Here is a 26,450-nt window from a genome sequence, read left to right on the forward strand (position 1 = left end):
CTGATTCCCTCACCCAGGATGACGGCGGGGGAGATCTGAGAGACGAGCGACTGCTCGTCTTCTGCTGCCGACATCAAGGGCACGCTGGACAGGTAAGGGTCCATTTATTTTATAGTCAGCAGCTGCAGTATTTGTAGCTGCTGGCTTTTAAAAAAAAACAAAAAAAACAAAAAACATTTCGGGTGGACGTCCGCTTTAATTTCAGGCTGCAAAGCAACAAAATTTTATTATTTTAAAGAGAAGTGATTCTTTTCTATACCCACTGTAGTATATAAAAAAACAAAGGCTTCCTCGGACATATCCTCGGACAATTATTACTTACTGTATATACTCGAGTATAAGCCTAGGGTGTCCATCTGCATGCCTCACTGTGCCCATCTGCATGCCTCACTGTGCCCATGCCTCACTGTGCCCAATGCCTAGACTTACGTTTAACATGGGACTATATAGAAGGGGTGCCCGACTTTGAAAAATTGGTGCTCCCCGGCCGTAGGTCCCCCAGACAGCAAACTTTGCACACTTGTAGAGGAGAACTGGGGCTACATGTGTGCCATGTTTGGGGTCCAGAGGACCTACAGCTGGCCGGCCGGTACCAGGTCCCCAAATTTACCGGAGAAATGACCGCTTAGGGGTGCCCGACTTTGAAAAATTGGTGCTCCCCGGCCATAGGTCCCCCGGACAACAAACTTTGCACATTTGTAGAGGAGGAGTGGGGCTATATGTGTGCCAAGGTTAGAGTTCAGAGGACCTACAGCCGGCCGGTACCGGGTCCCCAGAATCCAGGAGATCAGGAGCAAAAAGGTGACTCGAGTATAAGCCGAGGGGGCATTTTCAGCACACAAAAAAATGGTCTGAAAAACTCGGGCTTATACGCGAGTATATACGGTACGTTGCTTTTAAAAACAAGGATTTAAATTGGCAAAAAATTGTTTTAGGACATGGTAAATGTTTTGTTTTTTTTTCACGTTAATTATACAGTCAATTTACTGTCAGTTTTAAAATACTTAAGAACATACAGTATATTTGCTAATAAACATTTGGCTTAGAGTTCAGTTTTAACATCTGGATGACAAACCCACAAAGTGGAGTGCGGATTGGGCACTCAAACGGTTATTTTAGGTAGAGTCTGCTGGGCCGATTTCCCCGCTTCTTTCTTTGTACCTCTTGGGGACTCCAGATGCAAAGAAAACCTAATTAGCGTTACTCCATCATGGAGGACAAGGAAACCCATGGGTTCTTGTGAGTAGAATAACATACTGTTCTTACATCTTAATGACAGTATTCGTGGCTGTGAAAACAAATAAAACGCGGTGGTCCTTTGTACCAACTTGTACAAATATTTTCGAGCGAGGCTTGCTGTGTGGTTTATCTGCCATTACACAGCACAGAATAGCATTTGTCCATGTCTCCCCTTCTCCCTCGGAATATTCCCTCCCTCCCAGATGCCTTCACACTGTAATCAAGGGAACCGTTTCAAAGCCCCCTTTATTTTTAACGAAGGCAGGAGCCTTAATCAAAGGACTACAGAGATGCAGATAGGGGGTGCGGGAGTGGAATACTAATGATTGTGCATAAATGAGCATATTCATACTGGCACCAATCCTCAAAGGGGAAGAAGTCTAACGCTTTTAATTAGGGAATAATCGAGCAAAACATGAATCAAATGTCGCAAGATTCATACAGTAAACAAGTGGATGTGCAAGAAAATAGCCCTACTTACAAAGAAACATACCAATAGTGTTTGTAGTTATCCTCAACTACCATGTACTAGAGCTGCACGATTCTGGCTAAAATGAGAATCGCCATTGTTTTGCTTAGAATAAAGATCGCGATTCTCACGGCGTAACATCTTTCACATTATACAAAAAAATTGGCTAACTTTACAGTTTCGTTTTTTTAATTCATTAAAGTGTACTGGGTGGGTGGAGTTACAAGTCTTCTCTGTGCTGTCTTCTCCCCCCCTGATGTCTTCTCCCCCGTGCCGTCTTGTTCCCCCCGTGATGTCTTCTCCCCGTCCGTGCCGCTCTCCCCCCGTGATATCTTCTCCCCGTCCGTGCCGATCTCCCCCCCCCGATGTCTTCTCCCCGTCCGTGCCGATCTCCCCCCCTGATGTCTTCTCCCCCCCGATGTCTTCTCCCCGTCCGTGCCGCTCTCCCCCCCGATGTCTTCTCCCCGTCCGTGCCGATCTCCCCCCCCTGATGTCTTCTCCCCGTCCGTGCCGATCTCCCCCCCCCCCCCCCCGATGTCTTCTCCCCGTCCGTGCCGCTCTCCCCCCGTGATATCTTCTCCCCGTCCGTGCCGCTCTCCCCCCCCCCCCCCCGATGTCTTCTCCCCGTCCGTGCCGCTCTCCCCCCCCCCGATGTCTTCTCCCTGTCTGTGCCGCTCTCCCCCCTCGATGTCTTCTCCCCGTCCGTGCCGATCTCCCCCCCTGATGTCTTCTCCCTGTCCGTGCCGATCTCCCCCCCCCCCGATGTCTTCTCCCCGTCCGTGACGCTCTCCCCCCGTGATATCTTCTCCCCGTCCGTGCCGCTCTCCCCCCCCCCCCGATGTCTTCTCCCCCGTCCGTGCCGATCTCCCCCCCCCCCCCCGATGTCTTCTCCCCGTCCGTGCCGATCTCCCCCCCCCCCCGATGTCTTCTCCCTGTCCGTGCCGCTCTCCCCCTGATGTCTTCTCCCCGTTCGTGCCGCTCTCCCCCCGTGATATCTTCTCCCCGTCCGTGCCGCTCTCCCCCCCCGATGTCTTCTCCCCGTCCGTGCCGATCTCCCTCCCTGATGTCTTCTCCCCGTCCGTGCCGCTCTCCCCCCCCCCCCGATGTCTTCTCCCCGTCCGTGCTGACCCCCCCCCCCCCCCGATGTCTTCTCCCTGTCCGTGCCGCTCTCCCCCCTGATGTCTTCTCCCCGTTCGTGCCGATCTCCCCCCCTGATGTCTTCTCCCCGTCCGTGACGCTCTCCCCCCCTGATGTCTTCTCCCTGTCCGTGCCGCCCTCCCCCCTGATGTCTTCTCCCCGTCCGTGCCACTCCCCCTCCGTGCCACTCTCCCCTGTGATGTCTTCCCCCCTTTGTGCCGTCTTCTCCCCATCCATGCCACTCCCCCTCCGTGCCGCTCTCCCCCCCCCCCGTGCCGCTCTCCCCCGTGATGTCTTCTCCTCCCCTGTGATGTCTTCTCCCCCTCCGTGCTGTCTTCTCCCCATCCATGCCGCTCCCCCTCCATGCCGCTCTCCCCCCCTCAATATTTCAGGATGGAGAGCGGAGGTAGGAGCCGCTAAACCCGGCCTGTATTTGCGCAAACTGCACAAATACAGCTATGAGTCTACAGAGCGGTCCTAGGCAAGGGCACATACCAGGAATGGTACTGCTACAAAATCTTCAAGTTTTTAGTTTTAACCAGAAGAGCTTCTAACCTCCAACCTACCATAGACAAAATGATAAAAGGAGCTTAGCTGGTTGCTATTGACAAGAACTCCCCATAAAGAAATCACAGAGCCTCCCACCCACGCAGACACAACGCCATGGCTTACCTGAGGAGATGGTTTCTTCTCCACTTTTCCTGACCTTCTCTTTTTTAAAGAGTTCTGTAAGAAAAAGTACACGTTAAGTGACAAGACCACCAAAGCACAACAACAATCAGAAGTCTTTACATTATTTTTTGCATTACAGAGATGCCATAAATAAAACAGAATAGTCAAAACATAGATAACTGTTAAAGTGGTTGTAACCCTCAGACAAATTTTATGAACAAAGCACATCCCTCTCTAATGTGTCCTTGTCTTGATTAAAACCATCAAGTCTCATTTCTGTGTGCAGCTTCATTTCTCTTCTATCTGCATGAGTCACTTCTGACAAGTTTTCCTGACACCAAGAGAAAAAAGGTGACAGGTGAGGAACCCCCAGCCTCAGTTCTGCCCCTGCTTTCTGTGTGAAGGGGGTGTGTCCTTTCCTTCCAATCAGCTCTCAGATCTACAGAGTAATTATAGCTCTGCCTTTTTTTTCTTCTGAATGCTCAGATAAACTTGATAAATTCTGAATAGATGTAGAGAAGACTGCAGATACAACTTATGTAGGAGGATTTGTTTCATCTCTGAGCATCACCTGAGGCCAGTCACTTCACTGGGTATATGTAAGGGTTTACAACCACTTTGAAACAACAATTTACAGAAAAACCCCGGAAAATAGACTTATCTGGGTTGGGGTAGAGAGTGGCGCCCCTTTACCTGGGTTGGGGTAGAAAGGTGCCCCTTTACCTGGGTTGGGGTAGAGAGGCGCCCCTTTACCTGGGTTGGGGAAGAGAGGCGCCCCTTTAGCTGGCGGAGATCATGTGATCCTAGAAATCATGCAATTGGCCCCTGTTGTTGTGTAGAGGCACCCCGTTTATCTGGGTTGGGGTGGCGAGGCACCTCTTTATCTGCCAGAGATCATGTGATCTGCCAGAGATCATGTGGCTCATACACATGGACATATAAACAGGCGTGTGGCTGTACAGAGAAGTGTTGCCAACCTACCAGATTGAAATTTACTGGCACGACACCCGAAATATTTTTGTTATTTTCAATAAAATATCACATCACCCCCTGCCTCCATGCCCCTCTGCGACCAACACCCCCTGCGTTCACCCCCCTCTGCAGTGCCACAATCTCCCCTTGCTTCCAATCTCCCCCAGGCCCCCTGCCTCCATCCCCCTCTGCGGTGCCACCAACAACCCCTGTCTCCATCCCCCACCCTCTGCGGTGCCACCATCCCCCTCTGTGGTGCCACCAACATTCCTTGCCTTCAATCACCCCCTGCCACTAACACCCCCTGCCTCCAATCTCCCCCTGCGGTGCCACCGCAGCCACCATCACCCCCTGCCTCCAATCTCCATGTGCAGTTCCAAGCCAAACCGATTGCGGCTATTTTTACTGGCACATTCCCTCAACCACGGACATTTACGAACGGGAGAAGTGCCCGTTTTTACTGTCCGTAAAAATACGGATGGTTGGCAACACTAGTACAGAGTAAAATACACAGGCTGCTGCGTAATTTTGCCCATAGGAATGCATTACACAATAAGCTGGGTATACTGGTGTTTGCATTTACATGTGCAGTTGTACACACATTTGATTAAAAAAATTGCCCATATGCACGTGTAAATGCAAACACCAGCGTTTACAAACGCACAGGTATATTTTCCTGAATGCGCAAATTTCACATTTAGCTAAATACGCCCATCTATGTGCACATTAAATGTGGTTTTAATGCTATGACCCAATGTACAGCTTTTTTTTTTATGGGCAAAATAAAGTAGCAGCTTGGGCTCCTGGTCATTGTATTATAAGCTGTACAGCCATATGCCTGCAAGTTCATCCGCATGCATAAGCCCTTTGTCTCTTCAATTATAATTTGGTTGAATGTATTAAAGTTGATTCTGCATGTGGTCAGTATTTGCTTTTTACCACAGGTTAGAGGATTTTGGGAAGATTCAACGTTTAAAAAATAAAAAAATTTAATTAAAAAAAATAACATTGCATCGTTCAATACAAAACTGATCGCTGACCGTGGATAAAATGGGTAAAACTGGTGCAAAATGACCGCCCTTGGAAGTTCTTGCTATGAAGATGGTTGCCCTAAAATATACTATTAGTACAAGGCGTGTGTGGCCCAAAAATGATTTGAAAGCAGCATACACTACTCCTAAATAAGGATGAGCTCCGGCGTGTTCGCATTGAACACGTGCGGAGCCCGCCAGGAAGTCGGCACCTGCGCTGCGCTAATCACAGCCAGGCAGACATTTCCAGATGCTCGGCTGCAGAGATCGGGAAATGTCTGCCTGGCTGTGATTAGCGCAGCGCGGGTGCCGACTTCCTGGCGCGCTCCGCACGTGTTCAATGCGAACACGCCGGAGCTCATCCTTACTCCTAAATCGTATAAGATATATACACAAAACAATCACAAAACATTTTTCCTGCTGCTCATTTTCTTGGTATTCTTGAACACGATCAAAACCAAAGTGAACGAATATTTTTGGCGCTTTGCTAGAACATCGGAGAGCAGCATACAGAAGGCTGTTTAAGATGCACAGCAAGTTCCAATCTGAGAAATCCAATTAAAAACGGTTGTTAAGGGCTGTTAGAAAATCAATTATTTCACCAGCCTTGTTAATGAAGTCACAGCTTACTGGTTCAATATTAAAGGAGAATTCAGTCTTCATGACTGAGGATGCACAAATCTGTATTGGGATGAACTAGAATGCCCCACCATGTTATATGCAGACTTAAAGGCCGCGTACACACGGTCGGTCCAAACCGATGAGAATGGTCCGACGGACCGTTTTCATTGGTCCACCGCTGAAGTGGCCTGATGGTCTGATGTGTGTACACACCATCAGTTCAAAATCCGGTCGGGTCAGAACGCGGTGACGTAAAACACAACGACGTGCTGAAAAAAAACGAAGTTCACTGCTTCCAAGAATGCGTCGACTTGATTCTGAGCATGCGCGGGTTTAGAACCGATGCTTTTGTGTACTAACCATCGGTTTGGACGGATCGGTCAATTGGTTCGATTTTAAAGCAAGTTTTAAAATTTTGGTCCGAAGGACAACAGACCGATGGGCCGTACACACGGTCGGTTTGGACCGATGAAACTGAACTTCGGTCCATTCTCATCGGTTTGGACCGACCGTGTGTACGGGGCCTCAGAGTTCCTTAAGGGCTCATTCACTCTGGAATGGAGCGCGGGAGATCCACGTTCTGTGTCAGTTCCCAGCACCACCTTCCAATTGCACCGCCTTGTGATCTTTGTTTTCTCCTTCATAGACAGGCACCGAGTTGGCACTGATAAGATGGCACGGATGAGGAGGCAATAATATGTAGAAATAATGGGCACTGATAGGCTGCACTGATATGCAGCACGGATGGGCACCTATAGGCACTGATGAGCACTAAGGCACTGATAAGCACTATGGGCACCTATAGGCACTAAGCACTAAGGCACTGATGGTGAGGTACTGACTGGCATCTGACATGGGCACTGACAGGCGTTACTAATGGGCACTGATTGACAGCTGTGATGGCCCCTCTGATGGGGGCTGAGCTGATAATCAATGCACTGATTATCAGCTCAGACCCCCCCCCTGACAGGAGAGCCGGCAATCGGCCCTGTCAGTGTGAACAGAGGAAAGCCGGTTACCGGCACTTCCTGGTTACACGCGGTGATCAGCTGTGATTGATCACGTGGTAAAGAGCCTCCGTCAGAGATTGGAGTTGCGTGACGCAGCACCACCGATCGCTGCACTGCACGTCCCCGCGATCGTGGCTTACCCTGCTGGACGTCATACGATGCCCAGTCAGGATACCGCAACCACCGCTCGCCCATCATGCTGCTATAGGCTGGGCGGGAAGTGGTTAAACAGGTATGTATACAAAACTAAGTTGACAACAAATGGGTAGAATCTCAAATATATTTCAGCAATGTCCTAACAACAGGGTAGGTTGGGGTGATGCCACCTCTGGGAGTTTTTCAGTTAAAACTTCAGGAGGTATGTAAACCGCCTATATCTAAAGCAAGGGCATTATTTAAAGCGTTACTAAACCCAGTACAGGCAGTCCCCGAGTTACGAACACCCGAGTTACGAATGACTCCTACTTACGAACGGCCTCAAATGCCAGCCACTTGTGCTTCACGCTGGTCCTGGATACCTCCGAGCACCTCCAGACACATCCCACACTGCAGTACTACATGTATTGCATGGCCAGAAGAGCCCCAGATAACCTAACAAGCGCCCGGAACATGCCACATCCATGCACAGGCGGAAGTTACACTTACAAATGCAGTGTCGCGACTTACGAACAAACCTACAGTTCTTATTGTATTCATAACTCGGAGACTGCCTGTTCATCTGCTCCCCACAGTGCCCATAGCTTATAAATCTTCTTTTCACATTAAAATACTGCCCCTATATACCCATTTGGCTGATCTGTATACCACAGTCACATGATAAACAGGCAAGGTCTGCCCGAGTGTTCAGGTAGGTATGGAAGGCAGATCATCCATGAATCAAGATGTGACATTCCACCCACTGTGTTCTTTAGTTAATGGGCATGGAGGAGGGAGGGACTGGACTGTCATTTAGGATCTGTACACATGCCCAAATGTGTGATGTCAATATCATGTGACCTGAAAAGCTCAGCAAGGAAATGTTCTCTCCAGCAATAGAGACCAAACTGAGCATGTGCAGCAGTACTACCCTCACTGTGTCTTATTTGGCCTTGCCAAAAGACCCTGCAGGAGGATCTGTCCATACAGGATCAAATTCATAGGTTTGCTATAGTATATAGTGAAGTATGCGCTGTACGCCTGCACACTATCCCGCTGCCACCGCTTCCCTCGCTACAGTAACACTAATACATCAAATCAAACTTGAAGCACTTTAGCTTATCTGTATTACACTTCAGATCTGTGACATCAACGTGTAATAAGCTACATAACACACGCTGCCGTCTTCTGTCCTTTCTTGAAGCACAAGAGGAAAAACAAGTTACCTCATCCCCGCCATTGTTTGCCTCTATTTTTGGCTACACAGTGGAGATTTCCTCTGTTCTGCTGCATTGTGAAGAGAAAGCAGACGGGTCTACACAATATAGGAATATTTCCCTACAATAAGCACTAATGAAGGGGGAAGAGTAAAGATGTCCCATCATACTGCAAATCAATACAAAAGGGCATCGGGAAGAAGGGATCAGATCAGGGACACAAACACAAGGCAAAACTTTTATTTTATTTTTTAAATAAGGGAGGGGTTTATTTTTGTCATCTGTGTCCTTTTGGGGAGATTCACCTTCACTTCCTGTCCACACAGCCAACACAGGAAATGAAAGGAAATCTCTGCAAATAAAAAATAGTGATTGGTTTGCGCAAACGTTATAACGCCTACAAAATAGGGGATAGTATCATTACTTTTTTTTTTACTAGTAATGGCGCCGATCTGCGATTTTTGGCACGACTGCGATATTACGGCGGACACATTTTTGGGACCATTCACATTTATACAGTGAACAGTGCTAAAAAATGCACCGATCACTGTATAAATGTGACTGGCAGGGAAGGGGTTAACACTAAGGGGGCATCAAGGGGTTAAATATGTACCCTGGGAGTGATTCTTACTGTGGGGGGAGGGGACTGACTGGGGGAGGTGACCAATGGTTGTCCCTATGTACAAGGGACACACCATTGGTCTCCTCTCCCTAACAGGACGTGGAGCTCTCTGTTTACACACAGTGCTTCAAGTCCCTGCCTCTGTGACTGCCGATCGTGGGCGCCTGGCGGACATCGCGGCCGCCAGGCACGTGCATCGGCACCAGTGGCGCACGCCGGAGGCCGTATATAGACGGCCTCCCGGCAGATCAGAGCCACCTTACGGCCGTAAATAGTCGGCCGCAGGATGGGAAGTGGTTAAGACCCTCCCACTGTTAGTGAAATGCAACCACACTATTAACCCACTATGTGATGAGGTTTGGAGGGTGTGTGTGGGTTCGGGGCATCGAGATTGAGTTTTCTGCACCTATTTTCTAAAGAAAAAAAAAAAGTATGTGTGTGTGTGTATATAATTATATATTATGTATAAATAAATAAATAAATAAATAAATAAATAAAGGGACACTTCAACCTGACATTTATATATAAATATAAGCACATATACACATATTCTTGTGAATACAAATACATTGCATGACAAAGGATTCCCAGAGCACTAGGAAAGAACCGAAGTTGTATCTTGTCAGGAGGGATGAGGACAGAGGGAATAGTTGAATGCGAGCAGAATGAAGACTTCTTGCTGCCGCTTCTTCATCGTCCAATCAACAGATCAGGGTGTGTTCTTTGCTGCTGTAGTGGAGCTACAGAGCCTAGCTGTGCTATCTGGCATGGGTTGCTTGCTTGGATGACCCCCCAAAAAAAGCTTAAACATATTGGGCCAGATTCTGGTACATCCGCGCAATTTGGTGCGGGCGTAACGCATCTGATTTTTGTTACGCCTCCGCAACTTAGACGGGCAAGTGCTGTATTCTCAAAGCACTTGCTCCGTAAAATGCGGCGGCGTATCGTAAATCGGCCGGCGTAAGCCCACCTAATTCAAATTTGGATCAGGGGGGCGTGTTTTATGTAAATCTACTGTGACCCGAAGTGATTGACGTTTTTCCCGAACTGCGCATGCGCCGTCCGTGGAATTTCCCAGTGTGCATTGCTCCAAAGTACGCCGCAAGGACGTTTCGACGTGAACGTAAATGACGTCCAGCCCCATTCACGGACGACTTACGCAAACGACGTAACTTTTTCAAATTTCAACGCGGGAACGACGGCCATACTTAACATTGGTACGCTGCACTTATGCCTCATATAGCAGGGGCAACTATACGCGGGAAAAGCCTAACGTAAACGTCGTAACTTTACTGCGTCGGTCGGGCGTACGTTCGTGAATTCGCGTATCTTACTGATTTACATATTTCGACGCGTAAATCAGCTTACACGCCCCTAGCGGTCAGCGGAAAAATGCAGTTACGATCCGACGGCGTAAGACTTACGCCTGTCGGATCTAATGGATATCTATGCGTAACTGATTCTAAGAATCAGGCGCATAGATACGACGGGTCGGATTAGGACTTACGACGGCGTATATGGTGTCGCAAGTCCTTTCAGAATCTGGCCCATTACACATTTTCTTTATGTAGATAATTGTGTATTAAGCAGTTTGGCAAGAGATACCGTATTTATCGGCGTTTAACACTCACCCTAGCCTTAAGAGGGAAGTTTCAGTGAAAAAAAAAAAAAACTTTCCACGGCCCCCTGCGTATAACACGCAGGCACAGTTACCCTCTATTTTCAGGGTAAAAAAGTGAGTGTTATACGCCAATAAATACAGTATGTTTTAAAGGATAGTGTACGCCAGAGATAAAGTCTGAAAGTAAAATCTTATTAGCTGCAACCAACCAGCTCTTTTTCACTGGGATGCGACTGGCTGCAATGCTATAATAAACACTTTTTTGTGAGATCCCAGAATGTTTGTAATGTGCAGGAAATGAGAAGGGAAAGTGTCAGGACAAAGCTTAAGAGTCAGTGCCGTTCACAATACAATCACATCCTTAGGACAGTTTCCTTATGTACTGCAATTCCTCCTTAGAGGACCGTCCTGAAATGTATCGCCTGACAACTGCTGGCAACAGATTATGTTTCACACAGCAGCCCCCTATCTTCAAGTAACACAAGGATCGCATGTCGCTCAATGACAACAGGCGATCCCTCACACATCACAACGCACAGTCCTCCAGGTTACCCTCCTATTCTTGCTGAACTCGCCATACCGCATCCTATATACGGGAATTAGACTTCACGAGTGGACAGCTCAACAGAAATATATCAGATCACTGAACAAGAACGGAGGAGTTTGTACAATTTGTTCATATTTTCCAAAGTCACAAGCATGCCATGAAAAAAAAAAAAAAAAAAAAAAAAATACATAAAAAAAATATATAATAATAATAATAATAATAATAATAATAATAATAATAATATGGGCAGGCTAATTGTACCCACATTTCTCACTTCCTGTTCCTCCTCAGTAAGCTGTTCTGGCTGACTAAGCCTCAGCCAGATGATGGGGGCAAGCGTACGGAGGAGAAACAGGAAGTGAGAAATTCAGACAAAGAAAAAAAAAAACATTTAGAAGGGAAATCGAAGGAAAGGGTAAGTGAACCAACAATGCACTAGCTTAAACATTCAAAACAAAGGGCCTGTTTATTGTCCCTCAGACTCTTGGAGGGCCGGACTTTGGCCAGCGGGAGTGGAAATTTTCCTGGCATCATTGTTCGTAAACAGCTGGTATTAGGGGGAGGAATAGTGCCCCATTGCTGGTATCATAGGGAGGAATAGTGCCCCATTGCTGGTATCATGGGGAGGAATAGTGCTCTATTAGTTGTGTCAGTGGGAGAAATGGTGCTCCATTGTTGGTGTCAGATGGCAGAATAGTGTCTCGTATCAGTGGGAGGGATTATGCCCCAAGGGCCGGATAAAGGCAAGCAAAGGGCCGCATCCGGCCCTCGAGCCACAGTTTGGAGACCACTGGCTTAAAGGAACCCAAAAACACTAACTTTTACAACCCCTATAATCATTACATTTAAAGAGCACCTGTCATTTCAGATTTATCATGGCACCACCTGTTGGTAGTTATCGACTCACCTGCTGCCGCCACGTCCCTCACCTTGTTGGGTCACTGACGCATCACCAGCCGTACAACTAAAGTGAATCGGACTGTCGGCGAGTCAACAGCGGGTCAGAGGAGGAGCCACTGCGGGACAGTTGCTCTTTAAAAATTACGATTTAAATCAAGCCTTTTTACTTGCGATTTAAATCAACGCCACCCTGCTTCCAGGTGAAAGGTTTCGAGAAAGAGAGCCGTGCCCCCGAAACATGTAACCGCGCCCCTTTAACGTCACATAGAAAATCATAGCCGTTTGGTTGTCCAGCATCCATGTCTGCTGCTTCTGCTGGCTCTTCCTGGTATTCCCGTTGTCAACTTCCTGGTTCCAAGCACCTTCCATCACATCCACCCGGAGGGGGCTTGCTCACCATTGATCACTTGCTGGAGACGTATTGATATGCTTTTCAATACCTGGTACATGCAAGTGCATAGTTGTTTTTTTCTTTAATTTTTTTTAATAAATACTACACTTACCGTATTTATCGGCGTATACCGCGCACTATTTTGCCCTGAAAATCAGGGCAAAATCGTGGGTGCGCGGTATACGCCGATACCCGCCACGAGTTTGAATACTGCGCCGGCATATACCGAGCGCACTACACTCGTGTATCTTCGGGCAGTCTCTGCGCCTCTCGCGCTGACGTCCTGAGCGTACAGGACGTCAGCGCGAGAGTTGCCGAGCCTGCCCGACGATACACGAGTGTAGTGCGCTCGGTATATGTCAGCGCAGTATTCAAACTCGACGCGGGAAACGAGCGGGGAGGACGCGAGGACGCCGGACCCGACGAAGAGGACACCCGAAGCCACAGACGGACGCCGGACTCGACGAAGAGGACCCCCGGAAGCCGCAGAAGGACCCGTACCCGACGAAGAGGACACCCGAAGCCGCAGACGGACGCCGGACCCGACGAGGCCGCCGAGCAAGACACCAAAACTAAGTACAAAAAAAAACTTTTTCCACAGAATTCGGGGCAACTTTAGGGGTGCGCGGTATACGCGGGAGCGCGTTATACGGCGATAAATACGGTAAGTAGCAGCGCTTTCTCTCCTTTTTGTTTTTAAAATGTAAAACCGATACTGCAGGAAGATAAGTCAGTTCACAAATATGTGCAGCTCATAGTAAGCAATCACATTTTCAAGTAATTTAGAAATTGAAGCAGCATCTTATGGGTTGCTATAGGAAACATCCCGCTTTTCCATCCAGAGTCCATAAATAAAGGTTTACTATTAAACCCAAGCAGATATGTAAAACTGCATTCACATAAAGGGAGTTGACCTGACAAGGGCAGATGTTCTGAAATCAGCGGCGTCATTCGGGGATTTGTCAGAGTGAAGTATTCTGTGTTGTATCCACCAATATTTATCTATCAAGGGATGGAGTCATAGTAACCTTATGTAGATTGCAAGAGACATTAGCAATATAAAAATCAGCATCTTGCTGCTCCACAATGAAAAAAGTAAATGTATAAAAAAAAAAAAAAAAGCATTCCATTTGACTGCAAAAGTATCATTTGATCATCCTAGATTTCCCAGTTATGCTCCATTTCACTGCACAATGCTGATGATTACATGTGTTTTCAGGCACTGGGAGCTGGAAGAAGAGCCCAGAAATAGGATGATGCTTAGACACCGGCATGGATAAAATGCTCAGAGTTCATCTTTTAGAGGCAACTGTCAATTGAGGTGTCCTGAAGGGTTCCTAGAGCAGGGGTGCCTAAACTTTCTAAACAAAGGGTCAGTTTACAGTCTTGTGGACTTTGAGGGAGCCAGACTGTAACCAGTAAAAGTAGAAAATGCCCTGGTGTTAATGGCAGTAAACAAGGCCCCATCATTGGCGTCAATGAGGGGAATAGTGCCCCCAACCACTGGGGTCCACAATGGCGCCCCCAAACCACTAGGGTCCACAATGGCACCCCATCATTTGCGCCAGTGGGAGGAATAGTGCCTCATTGGCGCCCGTGGGAGGAATAGTGCCTCATTGGCGCTAGCAGGAGGATTAGTGCCTCATTGGCGCCAGCGGGAGGAATAGTGCCTCATTGGCGCCAGCGGGAGGAATAGTGCCTCATTGGCGCCAGCGGGAGGAATATTGCCTCATTGGCGCCCGTGGGAGGAATATTGCCTCACTGGCGCCCGTGGGAGGAATATTGCCTCACTGGCGCCCGTGGGAGGAATAGTGCCTCATTGGCGCCCGCGGGAGGAACAGTGCCTCATTGGCGCCCCGTGGGAGGAACAGTGCCTCATTGGCGCCAGCGGGAGGAACAGTGCCTCATTGGCGCCAGCCGGAGGAATAGTGCCTCATTGGCGCCAGCCGGAGGAATAGTGCCTCATTGGCGCCAGCCGGAGGAATAGTGCCTCATTGGTGTCCGTGAGAGGGGCAGCTGCAGTAGAGAAGGTTTTTCATTTCAATGCATAAAATACATTAAAGGTGAAAAACCTTAAGGCTTTACAACCACTTTAATGGGGTTGTAAACCCTTGTGTCCCTGTCCCCCCAGCCCCCGAATTTCCGTGGGCGCAATCCCGCGTTGCTTTCCCCACGTCTTGTCGGCTCTTCATTCACTTGGTGGCTATGTACACCGAAGTGTATGACACAGGAGCGCACCTGCAAGGTAACCCCCTCGGGAGAAAGCTTCCCAGAGGGGGTTAGCTATTGCTGGGAGAAGCCGCGAGAGCCACCGTGAGACCCCAGAAGAGGACGATCGGGGCCACGAACTGCACAGTGGAGGCAAGCACGACATGTTTTTTTTTTTTTAAATAACAAACTGAATCTTTAGTACCACTTTAATAAAAAGTATAAAATTAGCTTCCAGGTTTCAAGCCCTGGTTCACCCCGAATGCGGCTTTGAAATCGCGCCACTTCAGTTGAAATCGCACGATTTCAAATCCGCATATTAGTGCAAATTGGCTGACATCTGTGCGACTTCATGCACAGATGTCTATGCAAGTCGCGCCTGAATTCGCCAAAAATAATGCAGGAACTACTTTTCAAATCAGTGCTGCACCTTAACGTCAGCTGCACACAGATTTGAAAGGTTCCATTGCCAACAATTGGGTGCGACTTTTCATGCAATTTGGAGCTGTGAAATTGCATGACAAGTCGCATCCGTGTACAGGGGCTTATTGTCAGAGCTTAAGCTGCAGAAGCCGATTGGTTACTATGCACAGCTGCACCAGATTCTGTGTGCTCCAATTTTAGTAAATCCCCCCCACTGTTATGAATTTCAATAGTATAATTAGCGATTTTTCTGCAATGTAAAGATCCTGGATGCTTTACACTTTTAATTCCAGGCAATCAGCAGCCACCCTCTGGTTTGGATCAGTCGACAAAACGAAATTGCCGGCTATTCCATCGCAAGTGAATCACATTAAATTTAAAATTAAATACTCGGGGAAATTAACCCCGCTTTCCTAAAATGGCAGTAATGTGCGCCTCGCAGATATCTGGCGCTCTTCGCAGGACTTGGCCCTCTGCCAGGTTTCAAACGCGGAGCATTTTTTGAAAGCTCCCTTTGTATATCTCCGAGCAGCGCATAGTTCTGCAGATTTCTTTTTAAAAAACGAGAGCCGCTCGAGATATCTTCCAGCTGTTTATGATCTAATCTGTTTCTCTTTCCCCTCCCTCATTTCAGCCGGCCAGAAAAGGAAGAGCGCTCGGAAAGCCATAGACTATTTCTGCAGGCAGATCTAAAGGATTAGAGCCCTATGAATTCACTAGTCGGAAAGCTAGGAAATGGAATGCTTCAACATAGGGAGCAAACAAAGGTAGATCTTCCTGAAATAGAACATTACCCTCAGCTCTATAATATGGATATCAGGAAAGGCCACATGAAAAGGTCGAATGCCGCGTACACGCGACCGTTTTTCACGACGAGAAAAATGCCATTTTCAAAATTGGTCATTAAAAAACGATCGTGTGTGTAGGCTCCAAAGCATTTTCCTTGTCGTGAAAAATGGGCATTAAAAATTTAGAACGTGCTCTAATTTTTCTTGTCGTTTTTCACGTCGTGTGTGGGCTTTAAAGACGGGGAAAAAAACACGCATGCTCAGAAGCAAGTTATGAGACGGGAGCACTTGTTCTGGTAAAACTAGCGTTTGTAATGGAGATAGCACATTCCTCACGCTGTAACAGACTGAAAAGCATGAAGACTGAAAAGCGCGAATCGTCTTTTACCAACACGAAATCAGCAAAATCAGCCCAAAGGGTAGAGAGAAATTACTGTATTTATCGGCGTATACCGCACAATTTGTTGCCCCGAAAATCAGGGCAAAATCGTAGGTGCGCGATATACGCCGATACCCGCGCTGTGTTTGAACCACTGCGCCGGCATATACCGAGCGCAGTACACTTGGGTATAGTCGGGCAGGCTCGGCTCCTCTCGTGGTCACGTCCTGTGCGTGAGAAGAGCCGAGCCTGCTCGACTATACCCGAGTGTACTGCGCTCTGTATATGTCGGCGCAGTGGTCCAAACACAGCGCGGATATAGATGTAATCTATATACCATTACATCCAGCATACTTCCGCCATCTACAGTATGCCGTTTTTTTTTGCCGTACATACCGTTTTATCGTTATTTTTCCCCCCGGCTTCCGGGTTCTGGCGCTGTATAGAGCAGACTCGCAGGTTGGCTATTTACAGAAAACTGGTGACGCGCCTTATGCACCAAGGGAAGTTTTTCACCAGACGTCAATCATCTAACCTCTCAATAGGAACGCCCACGCCCACGGGAGCCAGAACCCGGAAGCCGGGGGGAAAATAAACGATATGTACGGGAGAAAAAAATTCCAGCATACTGTAGATGGCGGAAGTATGCCGGATGTAATGCTATATAATTGTTTTAGGGTGAACCTCCGTTTTTTGGATCAGACTCGTCTGGACTGAACCTTAAACACTGAAATATTATATATATATATATATATAAAATTATATATATATAATTTTTTTTTTTTTTTTTGCGAGAATGTGGGGGTACGCAGTTCCGTCACCATCAGCACTGAATGTATTTACTGGAAAAAGGGGGCTGGGGTGTGTTTGAGGGTCTATTACTACTTGTGGTGTTGCTGAAGGGGGGCCTATTGTTGCTAGAAGGGGTCTTTTGTTGTTGGGGGGGGGGTGTATTTTGTTCCTGAAATGAGGGTCTATTGCTACTGGGGGGACCTGTTGCTGGTGGGGGGACCTGTTGCTGGTGGGGGGACCTGTATCTATCATCATATTCCAATTCCATACACCACAAAATAATACTTTGCTCTGTATTGTCTAAAAGGAGCAGTACTAGGCGGTGGACAGAGGGAGGAGACTAGGGACGGTTTATAAAAGTAGGTAGGGGTGTATAGAGTCATTTCTATGGTTTTTTGTACTGTTTTGGTTTTATGGTGTGATATTGTTGTTTTATTAGTTGATTTTGATTGTGGTACATATTTTATATTGTTACTATGTTAATTTATGCTTGTAACACTCGGTCTTGCTGTGAATTGTTAATGTCTGGAAGCGTTTCGATACCTTCGGGTGATTCTACGCTATACAAGCAATAAACAATAAACAATAGAGTACCCACATCTATTTTTTGAAAAAGAAAAAAAAAGCCCCGTATACAAGACACAGATCTACTAAATCTATTCCTTCCATGCATTTGACCCGAGCCGTCTTACTTCCTTCACTTTGTCCATCTCATTCTGCAATACTTGTTTGGCCAGATCGGTTTCGATCAGTCGCTGCCGCAACTCTTCATTCTCATCCTCCAGTTTCGCCCTTTTTTTCTCAACTACTTCCAATTCATTGTGGAGGCGAATGGAGACATCTTTGGCCACCTGAGAAAAAAAAAAAAAAAGAATTTAGATTATTATTTTTTTCATATATTATACAGGATTATTATTATTATTATTATTATACAGGATTTATATAGCAACAGCTTGCGCAGCGCTTTACAACGTTAGGGCAGACAGTACAGTTACAATACAATACAGGAGGGATCAGAGGGCCCTGCTCATTCGAGTTTACAATCTAAGGAATGAGGGATTTTTAATTTTTTTTGCATAAAAAAAAAAAAAAGAAGGAAGCCTATGCACACTTTCAGCCTCTAGTCTCTGGAATACAGCAGGAGTGGCTTCCTGGACACAGACGTATCTCAGGCAAAAAGAAAGAAAAAACAACAAGCAGAGATATGTTGTAGTTTAGAAACGGCTAGTAAGAATTGTCGTCTGATAGCAAGTACATGCCTGGAATCACAGGCCAGGAGCCAAAAAGATAAGTCTTTTTTTTCCCCCCCTTTAGACAAACACACCACTAGACAGGAAGAAATCTGCCCCCTACTGGAAGATGATTTTATTTAAAAAATGTTTACTGGATACAAAATAGCTTAGATGTCTGATTTTAATTGCACCAGAGCGAGAAGATTGTGTCCTGCCATTATTTATATGGTTGGCCCTGTCCTCAGGTTGGCGTACAGGTCAAGCCCAAATAGGTAGAAGCAGCAGCTGCACCAGCTTTAGGCTGCATTCACACTTAGGCGTATTTACGCCCGATGCTCGTGCCGCTGGAGGGGCGAATTTACATTGATGTCTATGAGATGGTTCACATCTCACGCCGAACGCCGAAACGCCGTACGCCTGCCACCTGAAAACAAGTCCCGGACCCTTTTTTTCCAGGCGGCTTTCGGCATAGACATCAATGTAAATGTTTTGTTAAAAAAAAAAAGAAGTTTACAAATCGCAGCAAAATACGCCACGTACGCCGCGTTATAGTGTGAATGCAGCCTTAGGCAGACTTAGAGCTGGCCACACAGCTGACCAGATTCCTCTGTCCACAATAAGACCCCTTTCACATTGGGGGGTTTTTCAGGCGGTACAGCGCTTAAAATAGCGCTGCTATACCGCATGAAAAAATCATGCCCTGCAGGCTTCAATGTGAAAGCCCGAAGGCTTTCACACTGAAGCGGTGCGGTAGCAGGACCGCTCCAAAAGTCCTGCTAGCCGCATCTTTGGAGCGGTATAGGAGTGGTGTGTTTACCGCTCCTATACTGCGCCTTCCCATTGAAATCAATGGGAAACCGCAGTAATACCGCCCGTATTAACCCTTTTTCGGCCGCCAGCGGGTGTTAAAACCTCACCGCTAATGCCCGAATATCGCAGTAAATACGACGGTATAGCGGCGCTAAAAATAGCGTGGCTGTACCGTCACCGCACCTCCGCTGCCCAATGTGAAAGCAGCCTAACCGCACAGATAGATAAATCCCCCTGTAGGTTTGGTTGGATCATTGGGTCCTCGGGAGACCCAGACTCCATAGTCTGGGCATTCTGGCCACCCTTTAGCCTAGGTTCACATTGGGCGAATTGAGTGATCAAATCGCATGACAAGTCGCACCCTACTGGAAGCAATGGCACCGTTTTAATTGGTGCGACACCGATTTTGCAGCGCCGATTTGTAAAAGTTGTTCCTGCTCTACTTTATTAGAGTAGAATGGCTGGTACTGGTACTCTTATAGGCAGTACCAGTGGGGAAGCTAGACATCATTTCACCCGGGGGAAAGAATCAGTTCGGTGCCCCCCCCTTATGGGACAAGATTAGGCAGAAGTGAGAAACTCCCAGGCCATAGCTGTTGAGTCAGCTGTCTGTCCCCTCCCCCCATGCTCCTCTGTCGCCCCCCCCCCCCCTGCTCCTCTGGTCCTCCCCCTGCTTCTCTGGTCCCCCCCAGGTGAGCGCTGCGGGAAGGGAGAGACAGAGGAGCGGAGGGGGGTGGCGGTCCGCTGTCACTGAAGCCGGCCCACCGGGAAACTCCCTATGAGCAGTCCATCCCTGTCCTCTCCTTCCCTATAGGTCACAAAAATCCACATCGAACTGATGTATACAGGTCTCTACAGTGATCCGTCTTTAGAAAATCTGTGCAGGATCCTTTATGAAGGGCGGTCATTTCTTTCCTCCAGTTTTGTACAGAGAAGGCCACAATGACTGCAGAAAAATAATGAAGGGAATGTTTTGTGATTAAAGATACAAAGCGCATGAGCAAGAAACCTCGAACCCCGGGGTCATGGCTGGGAGAGGAAGCTCTAATTACTGTGGGAGCAGAAGTGTGAAGACTTGGATTACACTGGAGAGTAATGGGAAGGCTGGGTGTGCAGTGTTGTGGAAGAGCAAACAAGGGAGAGGAGGATTTGGTGGAAATTGTGAGTCTCTCAGCAGAACTTCTTCCATTTATTTTTATATCCAAAGTTAAAGAGTGTTACTAAACCCAGGACCCTGCATTCACTATATCTGATCTCCCACAGTACATAGAACATGGAAATTCAATTACTTTATTAAATATAAACTGCTAAATAGCTTTTCTCATCAGCTGTATATAGCAGTCTTGTGACTTCTATCAGTGCCTGATTAAAGCTTGTAGGAGGAGTTTTCATACTGCACTGGCTGTCCTATCAGGATGCCCCTGACCCTCTGTCTGGACAGTGCCGATTGGCCCTGTGCACTCTCAAGAAAAAACAAAAACTCTCTAGCAATACACACCAAACTGAGCATGTGCAGACTGACTCCACCAACTCTGTCTTATCCAGACCTGTTTTGGGGGCAATGCAAGAAGGGGAGGAGCTGTGCATACAGGATCAAACAGCCTTTTTACACAATGCAGAGGATTATTAGGTTCCACATAAACAAGCATGCTTTACTGCATATACAGACTCACTTTACTGTTGTGGGTTTAGTAACACTTTAACAACCGCCGCATGTATATGTACGTCCACAAACCGCCGCATGTATATGTACGTCCACAGAATGGCACGTACAGGCATATGGGCGTACCCGTACGTCCCTGCCTTTCCGCGGGTCCGATCGGGACCACCCCCCCCCCCCCCCGCTACATGCGGCTGTCGGAAATCGTCGGGGAGCGATCCGGGACGAGGTATGTATGTAAACAAGGCTTCCCCGTGCTTCAATGTGGCGGCTGCATCGATCGAGTGATCCTTTTTATAGGGAGACACAATCGATGACGTCAGACCTACAGCCACACCCCCCTACAGTTGTAAACACACACTAGGTGAAACATAACTCCTTCAGCGCCCCCTGTGGTTAACTCCCAAACTGCAACTGTCATTTTCACAATAAGCAATGCAATTTAAATGCATTTTTTGCTGTGAAAATTACAGTGGTCCCAAAAATGTGTCAAAATTGTCTGAAGTGTCCGCCATAATGTCGCAGTCACGAAAAAAAAAAAAAAACGCTGATCGCCGCCATTAGTAGTAGCATGTCGGTCCTGATTTCAGAGACACCTGTGTGGGTTTCTGCACAGATGTCAATGCCCCGAAATTGCCAAAAGTAGTACAGAAACTACTTTTGGAAATCGGTGCATCGCCGCACCGATTAGGACGGTACCAGTGCCGCCAATTGTCGCAGATTTGGCATGGAATTTGACATGTCAAATCCAATGCCAAGCCGCACTAATGTGCGTTATCCACGCTACTCATCCTGATTTGCTGAGACAGCGCATCCGCCTCATTGGCTCCCGTGGCTGTCAAAGTCAGTCAGTGAATCAGGGGGAGAGGGGGTGGGCCAGGTTGGGGTTCCATGTCTGAATGGATACACAGAGCTCTGGACTTAGCTTGGGTGCCCCCTGTAGCAAGCTACTGGCTGAGGGGCACTCAAAGGAGGGAGGGGCTAGGAGCAGCAAAGAGGGACCCGAATAGAGGAGGATCCGGGCTGCTCTGTGCAAAAGCAACTCACAGAGAAGGCAAGTATGGGGGAAAAAAAACCATCACACGAGACGGGACACGCCTCTTTAATGTCTGAGACAGCAGCATGGTGTCATTGGCTCCCGCTGCGGTCAGTCAGCCAATAAGGTGAGAAAGGGGGCGGCGCCAGGCCACAGCTGTGTCTGAATGGACACAGGGAGCTGTTGCTCGGCTCGGGTGCCCCCATAGCAAGCGGCTTGCTGTGTGGGACTTTCAACAGAAGGGAGGGGCCAGGAGCATCGACGATGGACCCAAGAAGAGGAGGATTCGGGCTGCTCTGTGGAAATCCATTGCACAGAGCAGGGAAGTATAACATTTTTTATTTCTAACTATAAAACTAAAACACAAGACTTTACAATCACCCATTCATCAAGTTCAACGGCATGTTCACTCATTTGTCTAGTGTCGCCTTTTAAATACATAAACACACGTGTAGGTGCACATCTGTTTTCAGTTTCCTATGCACTAATGTTTCGCTACACCTAGCAAATTATCTCTTTAAACGAGGATGATTAATATGAACTGCTAGATGAAAATGTAGGCTAAATAATTAAACAGCACCAGACTACAAAGGAGCGTAAGAAACCATGCTGTCAATCACCAGCTAATGATACATGGCACAACAGAAAATTATAGGTAGCATCTTTTAAACTGGGCCTGTCAACATGAATGAACATGAAAGAATCAATATTACGGAGAAAACGATCCATGGGTCAAACTAACCATCTGTTATCTTCCCAATTCCAGAAATCGCTGGTTAAAGAAAGATTGCAAATGATATAGTAGAGAAAAAAAGGTCAGTTTCTTTTATTTAACCTTTCTTATTTGGTAAACCATAAAAAAAAAAAAAAAATTACACACACACACATTTTATGATCGGTCTTTTAAGTGGCTGCTGACTTATAGACTTTTGTACCTACTTATTTACTGTATATATATTTTCTTATGGTTTTAAATAAATCACCTGTGTTGTAAACTTGTTACTTGTAAACTAACTCCATATCGCTGTGATAGGAAGAAGTGGGTAGTGCAAGTTTTTTCTTCACATTTATTTTATATATATATATATATATATATATATATATATATATATATATATATATATATATATATATATATATATATATATATATATATATATATATATATATATACACACATACATACATACATACATACATACATACACACACACATATACATACACACAGTACCTGTCGCCGAGAATGTGTTTCCAGCACGACGGCATCGCGCTGATTCTCGGCGGCATGGTGCCGACATCTCGCACTCATTGGAATAGGAAAGGTACATTCCAGCGAGCGCGTCATAGAAGCGATGGGGATCCGACTTGAATTTCCGCCAATTCTAGCCGCAGCGTTTGGTATGAATCATGAGGGGGAACTCCACGCCAAATTTTTAATAAAAAAACGGCATGGGTTCCCCCCCCCCCGGGGGCATACCAGGCCCTTAGGTCTGGTATGGATTGTAGGGAGAACCCCTACGCCGAAAAAAACGGTGTGGGGGTTCCCCCACAATCCATACCAGACCCGTATCCAAGCACGCTGCCCGGCCGGTCAGGAAAAGAGTGGGGACGAGCGAGCGCCCCCCCCCTCCTGAGCCGTACCAGGCTGCATGCCCTCAACATTGGGGGGTGGGTGCCCTGCGGCCCCCCCACCCCATGTACCCTAGCCCTATGTTGATAAGGACAGGGCCTCTTCCCGACAACCCTGGCCTTTGGTTGTCGGAATCTGGGAGCCCCCATTAATAAGGGGGCCCCCAGATACCAGCCCCCCACCCTAGGTGAATGAGTATGGGGGTACATCGTACCCCTACCCATTCACCTGGAGGAAAAGTGTCAATAAAATAAACACACCTTAAAACAGCCTTGTGGCTTTACTTCCCGTCTCCCTACTGCGCATTCACGAGACGCGCGATCCCACTGGTCCCTGCTTACTTCTGGGACCTGTGTGTCTCCCAGAAGACAGTGCGGGGACAGAGTGGGCGCCGGACGTGGCGTAGGTCACCGCAGCGATCTATGCCTGGAAGTGGGAGCCAATACCTGGATTACACAGGTATCTGCTCCCTCCTCCCCCCTGAAAAGGTGCCAAATGTGACACCGGAGTGGGGGGGGGGGGTTCCAAAAAGCAGAAGTTCCATTTTCCGGTGGAACTCCACTTTAAATAGACAGAATTTAAAACAAGTGTACACCTTGATATTCCTTCGTATATCTTAAGGGGTTTGCAGATGCACCCCAGAAGCTCCAAAACCAGGAGGTACTGTATGCTACACATTTTGACTTCCTCAGAGAGGCAGGCTCTTTGTGGCCTTCTGCCACTCCCTATTGCTGGGTTTCCCAACCAATTTTCTGCCTCTTATATAGCTAAAACGGTCAGTGGAAACCTATCTGTAAGGAGGCAATTCTTCGCCATGACCACAAGTGTAAGGAGCATTCCTTCCCATTGACCATCACACACACACACACACACACACTGATGAATTCAAAGTCGTAGATATAGTAATTTTTTTGCAGGGGACCCCCCAGTCATTTTAAGGGTTCCTCAGTGTTGAAAAGGTTGAGAAAGGCTGCCCCTACTTGCCCCCGTAGAGTGTAGGCTTCTTCTTTGACCCAATGAAGGTGCTGGGGTGAAGCTCAACTCCCTCTATTAAAATGTTGCCATGAGCAGTGGTATGCTCTGAATTGGCTGGCAAGGCGGGTATTGTAAGCAGAAGGCTCCAGCCAATAATCCACATTGCAGGACAAGCGTAGCAGCAATATTCAAATTTTTGAAAGTTCAAGATATCTTTTAAAACTACAGAAAAGCACAATAAACCAAGTATGATATGCAAAACTTGGATGAAGCCAGGACTTCCGTTGTAGGGTTTAAGCTGTCATTTTCCATGAGTCATCTCCTCATTTGCCTCCAGATAATAGCATGAAGTCCTCTTCCTTTGTTCATTGTCCACTGGAACAGAGGAGGCCAATTTCTAACGGCAACTTGTGAACTTTCATGCGCATTTCATAATGAATTCCAATTATACATAAAAAAGATGAATAGCTGCAGGCATCACCCCAGTACAACCCCTTGAAGCAATAAACGTTAATATCAGCAAATTTTTCACTGATGCGGATTCTCAAAAAAAAAACGTAAACAATTGGCCGCCGATAAATCGGTCGACCCCCCCTAGTTTCAATCAAGCTCCAAAACAGGAGTTTTGAAGTGGCGATGTGAACCATCGCCATAGAGAATAATTAATTTTAAAGCGTTGAGCTACAAAACGCTCAGGTGTGAATGGGGCCTTGGCGAATAGCGTTGAAGGGGTTGTCATCCTATGCATCAAAGTGAAAACAAAATTTCGGACACTGACTGGCCCGTAGCCCCCCCCCCCCCCCCCGTTTTACTCACCTGTGCCCGTTCGTTCCTTCGGCAAAGACACTCTCTCTGCTCGTTGTCTCAGCTCTTGATTGGATAGATTGATAGCAGCGCAGCCATTGGCTCCCGCTGCTGTTCATAAAATCCAATGATGCGGGCACCGGGGGGCGGGGCCTGCATTCTGTGTGAATGTACACAGAAGCAGGACCCAGGAGCGAGCCTGCACGGGTGAGCCTTCTCTAATGTAGACACTCCATGCGGGGAGGGGCTACCAGCACAGATGGGAGACCCCAGAAGTCGAGGATTGGGGCCACTCTGTGCAAAACGAACTGCACAGTGGAGGCAAGTATGACATGTTTGTTATTTAATAAAAAAAAGTTTACAACCCCTTCCTTACCGAGTCATTGTAAAATGACGTCGGTAGGAACCCTGCCTCCGGGTGGACCCTATATGACGTCCTGGGCGGGCGCGTGCGCATCAGGACCTGGTGCGCGTACCCGGCGTCCGCGATGTCCGCCGGGCACCCGCGATTACACCAAAAATACACCAAAACAGCTTTTGTGAATGGGCGGCTGCTTTCTGGGATACACACAGTTCCCAGAAGGCAGTGTGCCCCATTCCCCAGAAGACAGCGCGGGGAGGACGAGGAAGAAGACTTCCCGCGGTATGGGAAGGGGCAGATTAGGAACTTCCGCATAGCAACCGCCATTTCTGGTAAGTAAAACATTTTTTATTTTATTTTTTACAGATTTTTGGTGTATTTTTTTTTTTTTTTTGAGTGGACCTCCACTAAGTTCAGATGCGAGAGGGAAGGAGGTGCTGGGAGTTAAAGTAGAGAGTTTGGGTTGGTCATCACCCGTATGGAAAGGTTCATTCGTAGGCAGAAGCAGGCAGGGCAGTGGCATGAAATATGCAGAACTATATGCCATGAAAAGCCAAAAGGAGCACATTGTAGGGAATACTGGTATCACAATGCCTATGGCAGATACAAAATATACAGTATATGTAGCACAGAAATCTCTTAGGCGTCCTCCAGTAACACAATGACACAAAGGAAGGAGTGTGCTCCGAGTACACAGAGGGTCTGCTCAGTGTAAGCATGCCATCACATAGCACAGAGAGCTCTGTATTCCTGTAGGCATGCAGTG

The 26,450-nt window shown here is 47.3% G+C and overlaps 1 protein-coding gene across 4 annotated transcripts in view; it reads right to left on the reverse strand.

The window, feature by feature from the left end:
- SOGA1 (suppressor of glucose, autophagy associated 1) overlaps positions 1-26,450 on the reverse strand; it is a 145,806-nt gene that overhangs the window by 77,229 nt on the left and 42,127 nt on the right. For all 4 annotated transcript variants that reach the window (XM_040330661.1, XM_040330658.1, XM_040330657.1 and 1 more), the window contains exons 3-4: positions 17,867-18,025; positions 3,518-3,571 (exon numbers count right to left, since the gene is read on the reverse strand). In XM_040330661.1, coding sequence (XP_040186595.1) covers positions 3,518-3,571; positions 17,867-18,025 — 213 coding nt within the window. The remainder of the gene's footprint in view (positions 1-3,517; positions 3,572-17,866; positions 18,026-26,450) is intronic.

This window comes from Rana temporaria, chromosome 12 (genome assembly GCF_905171775.1).
Source record: "Rana temporaria chromosome 12, aRanTem1.1, whole genome shotgun sequence".
NCBI classification, from domain to species: Eukaryota; Metazoa; Chordata; class Amphibia; order Anura; family Ranidae; genus Rana; species Rana temporaria.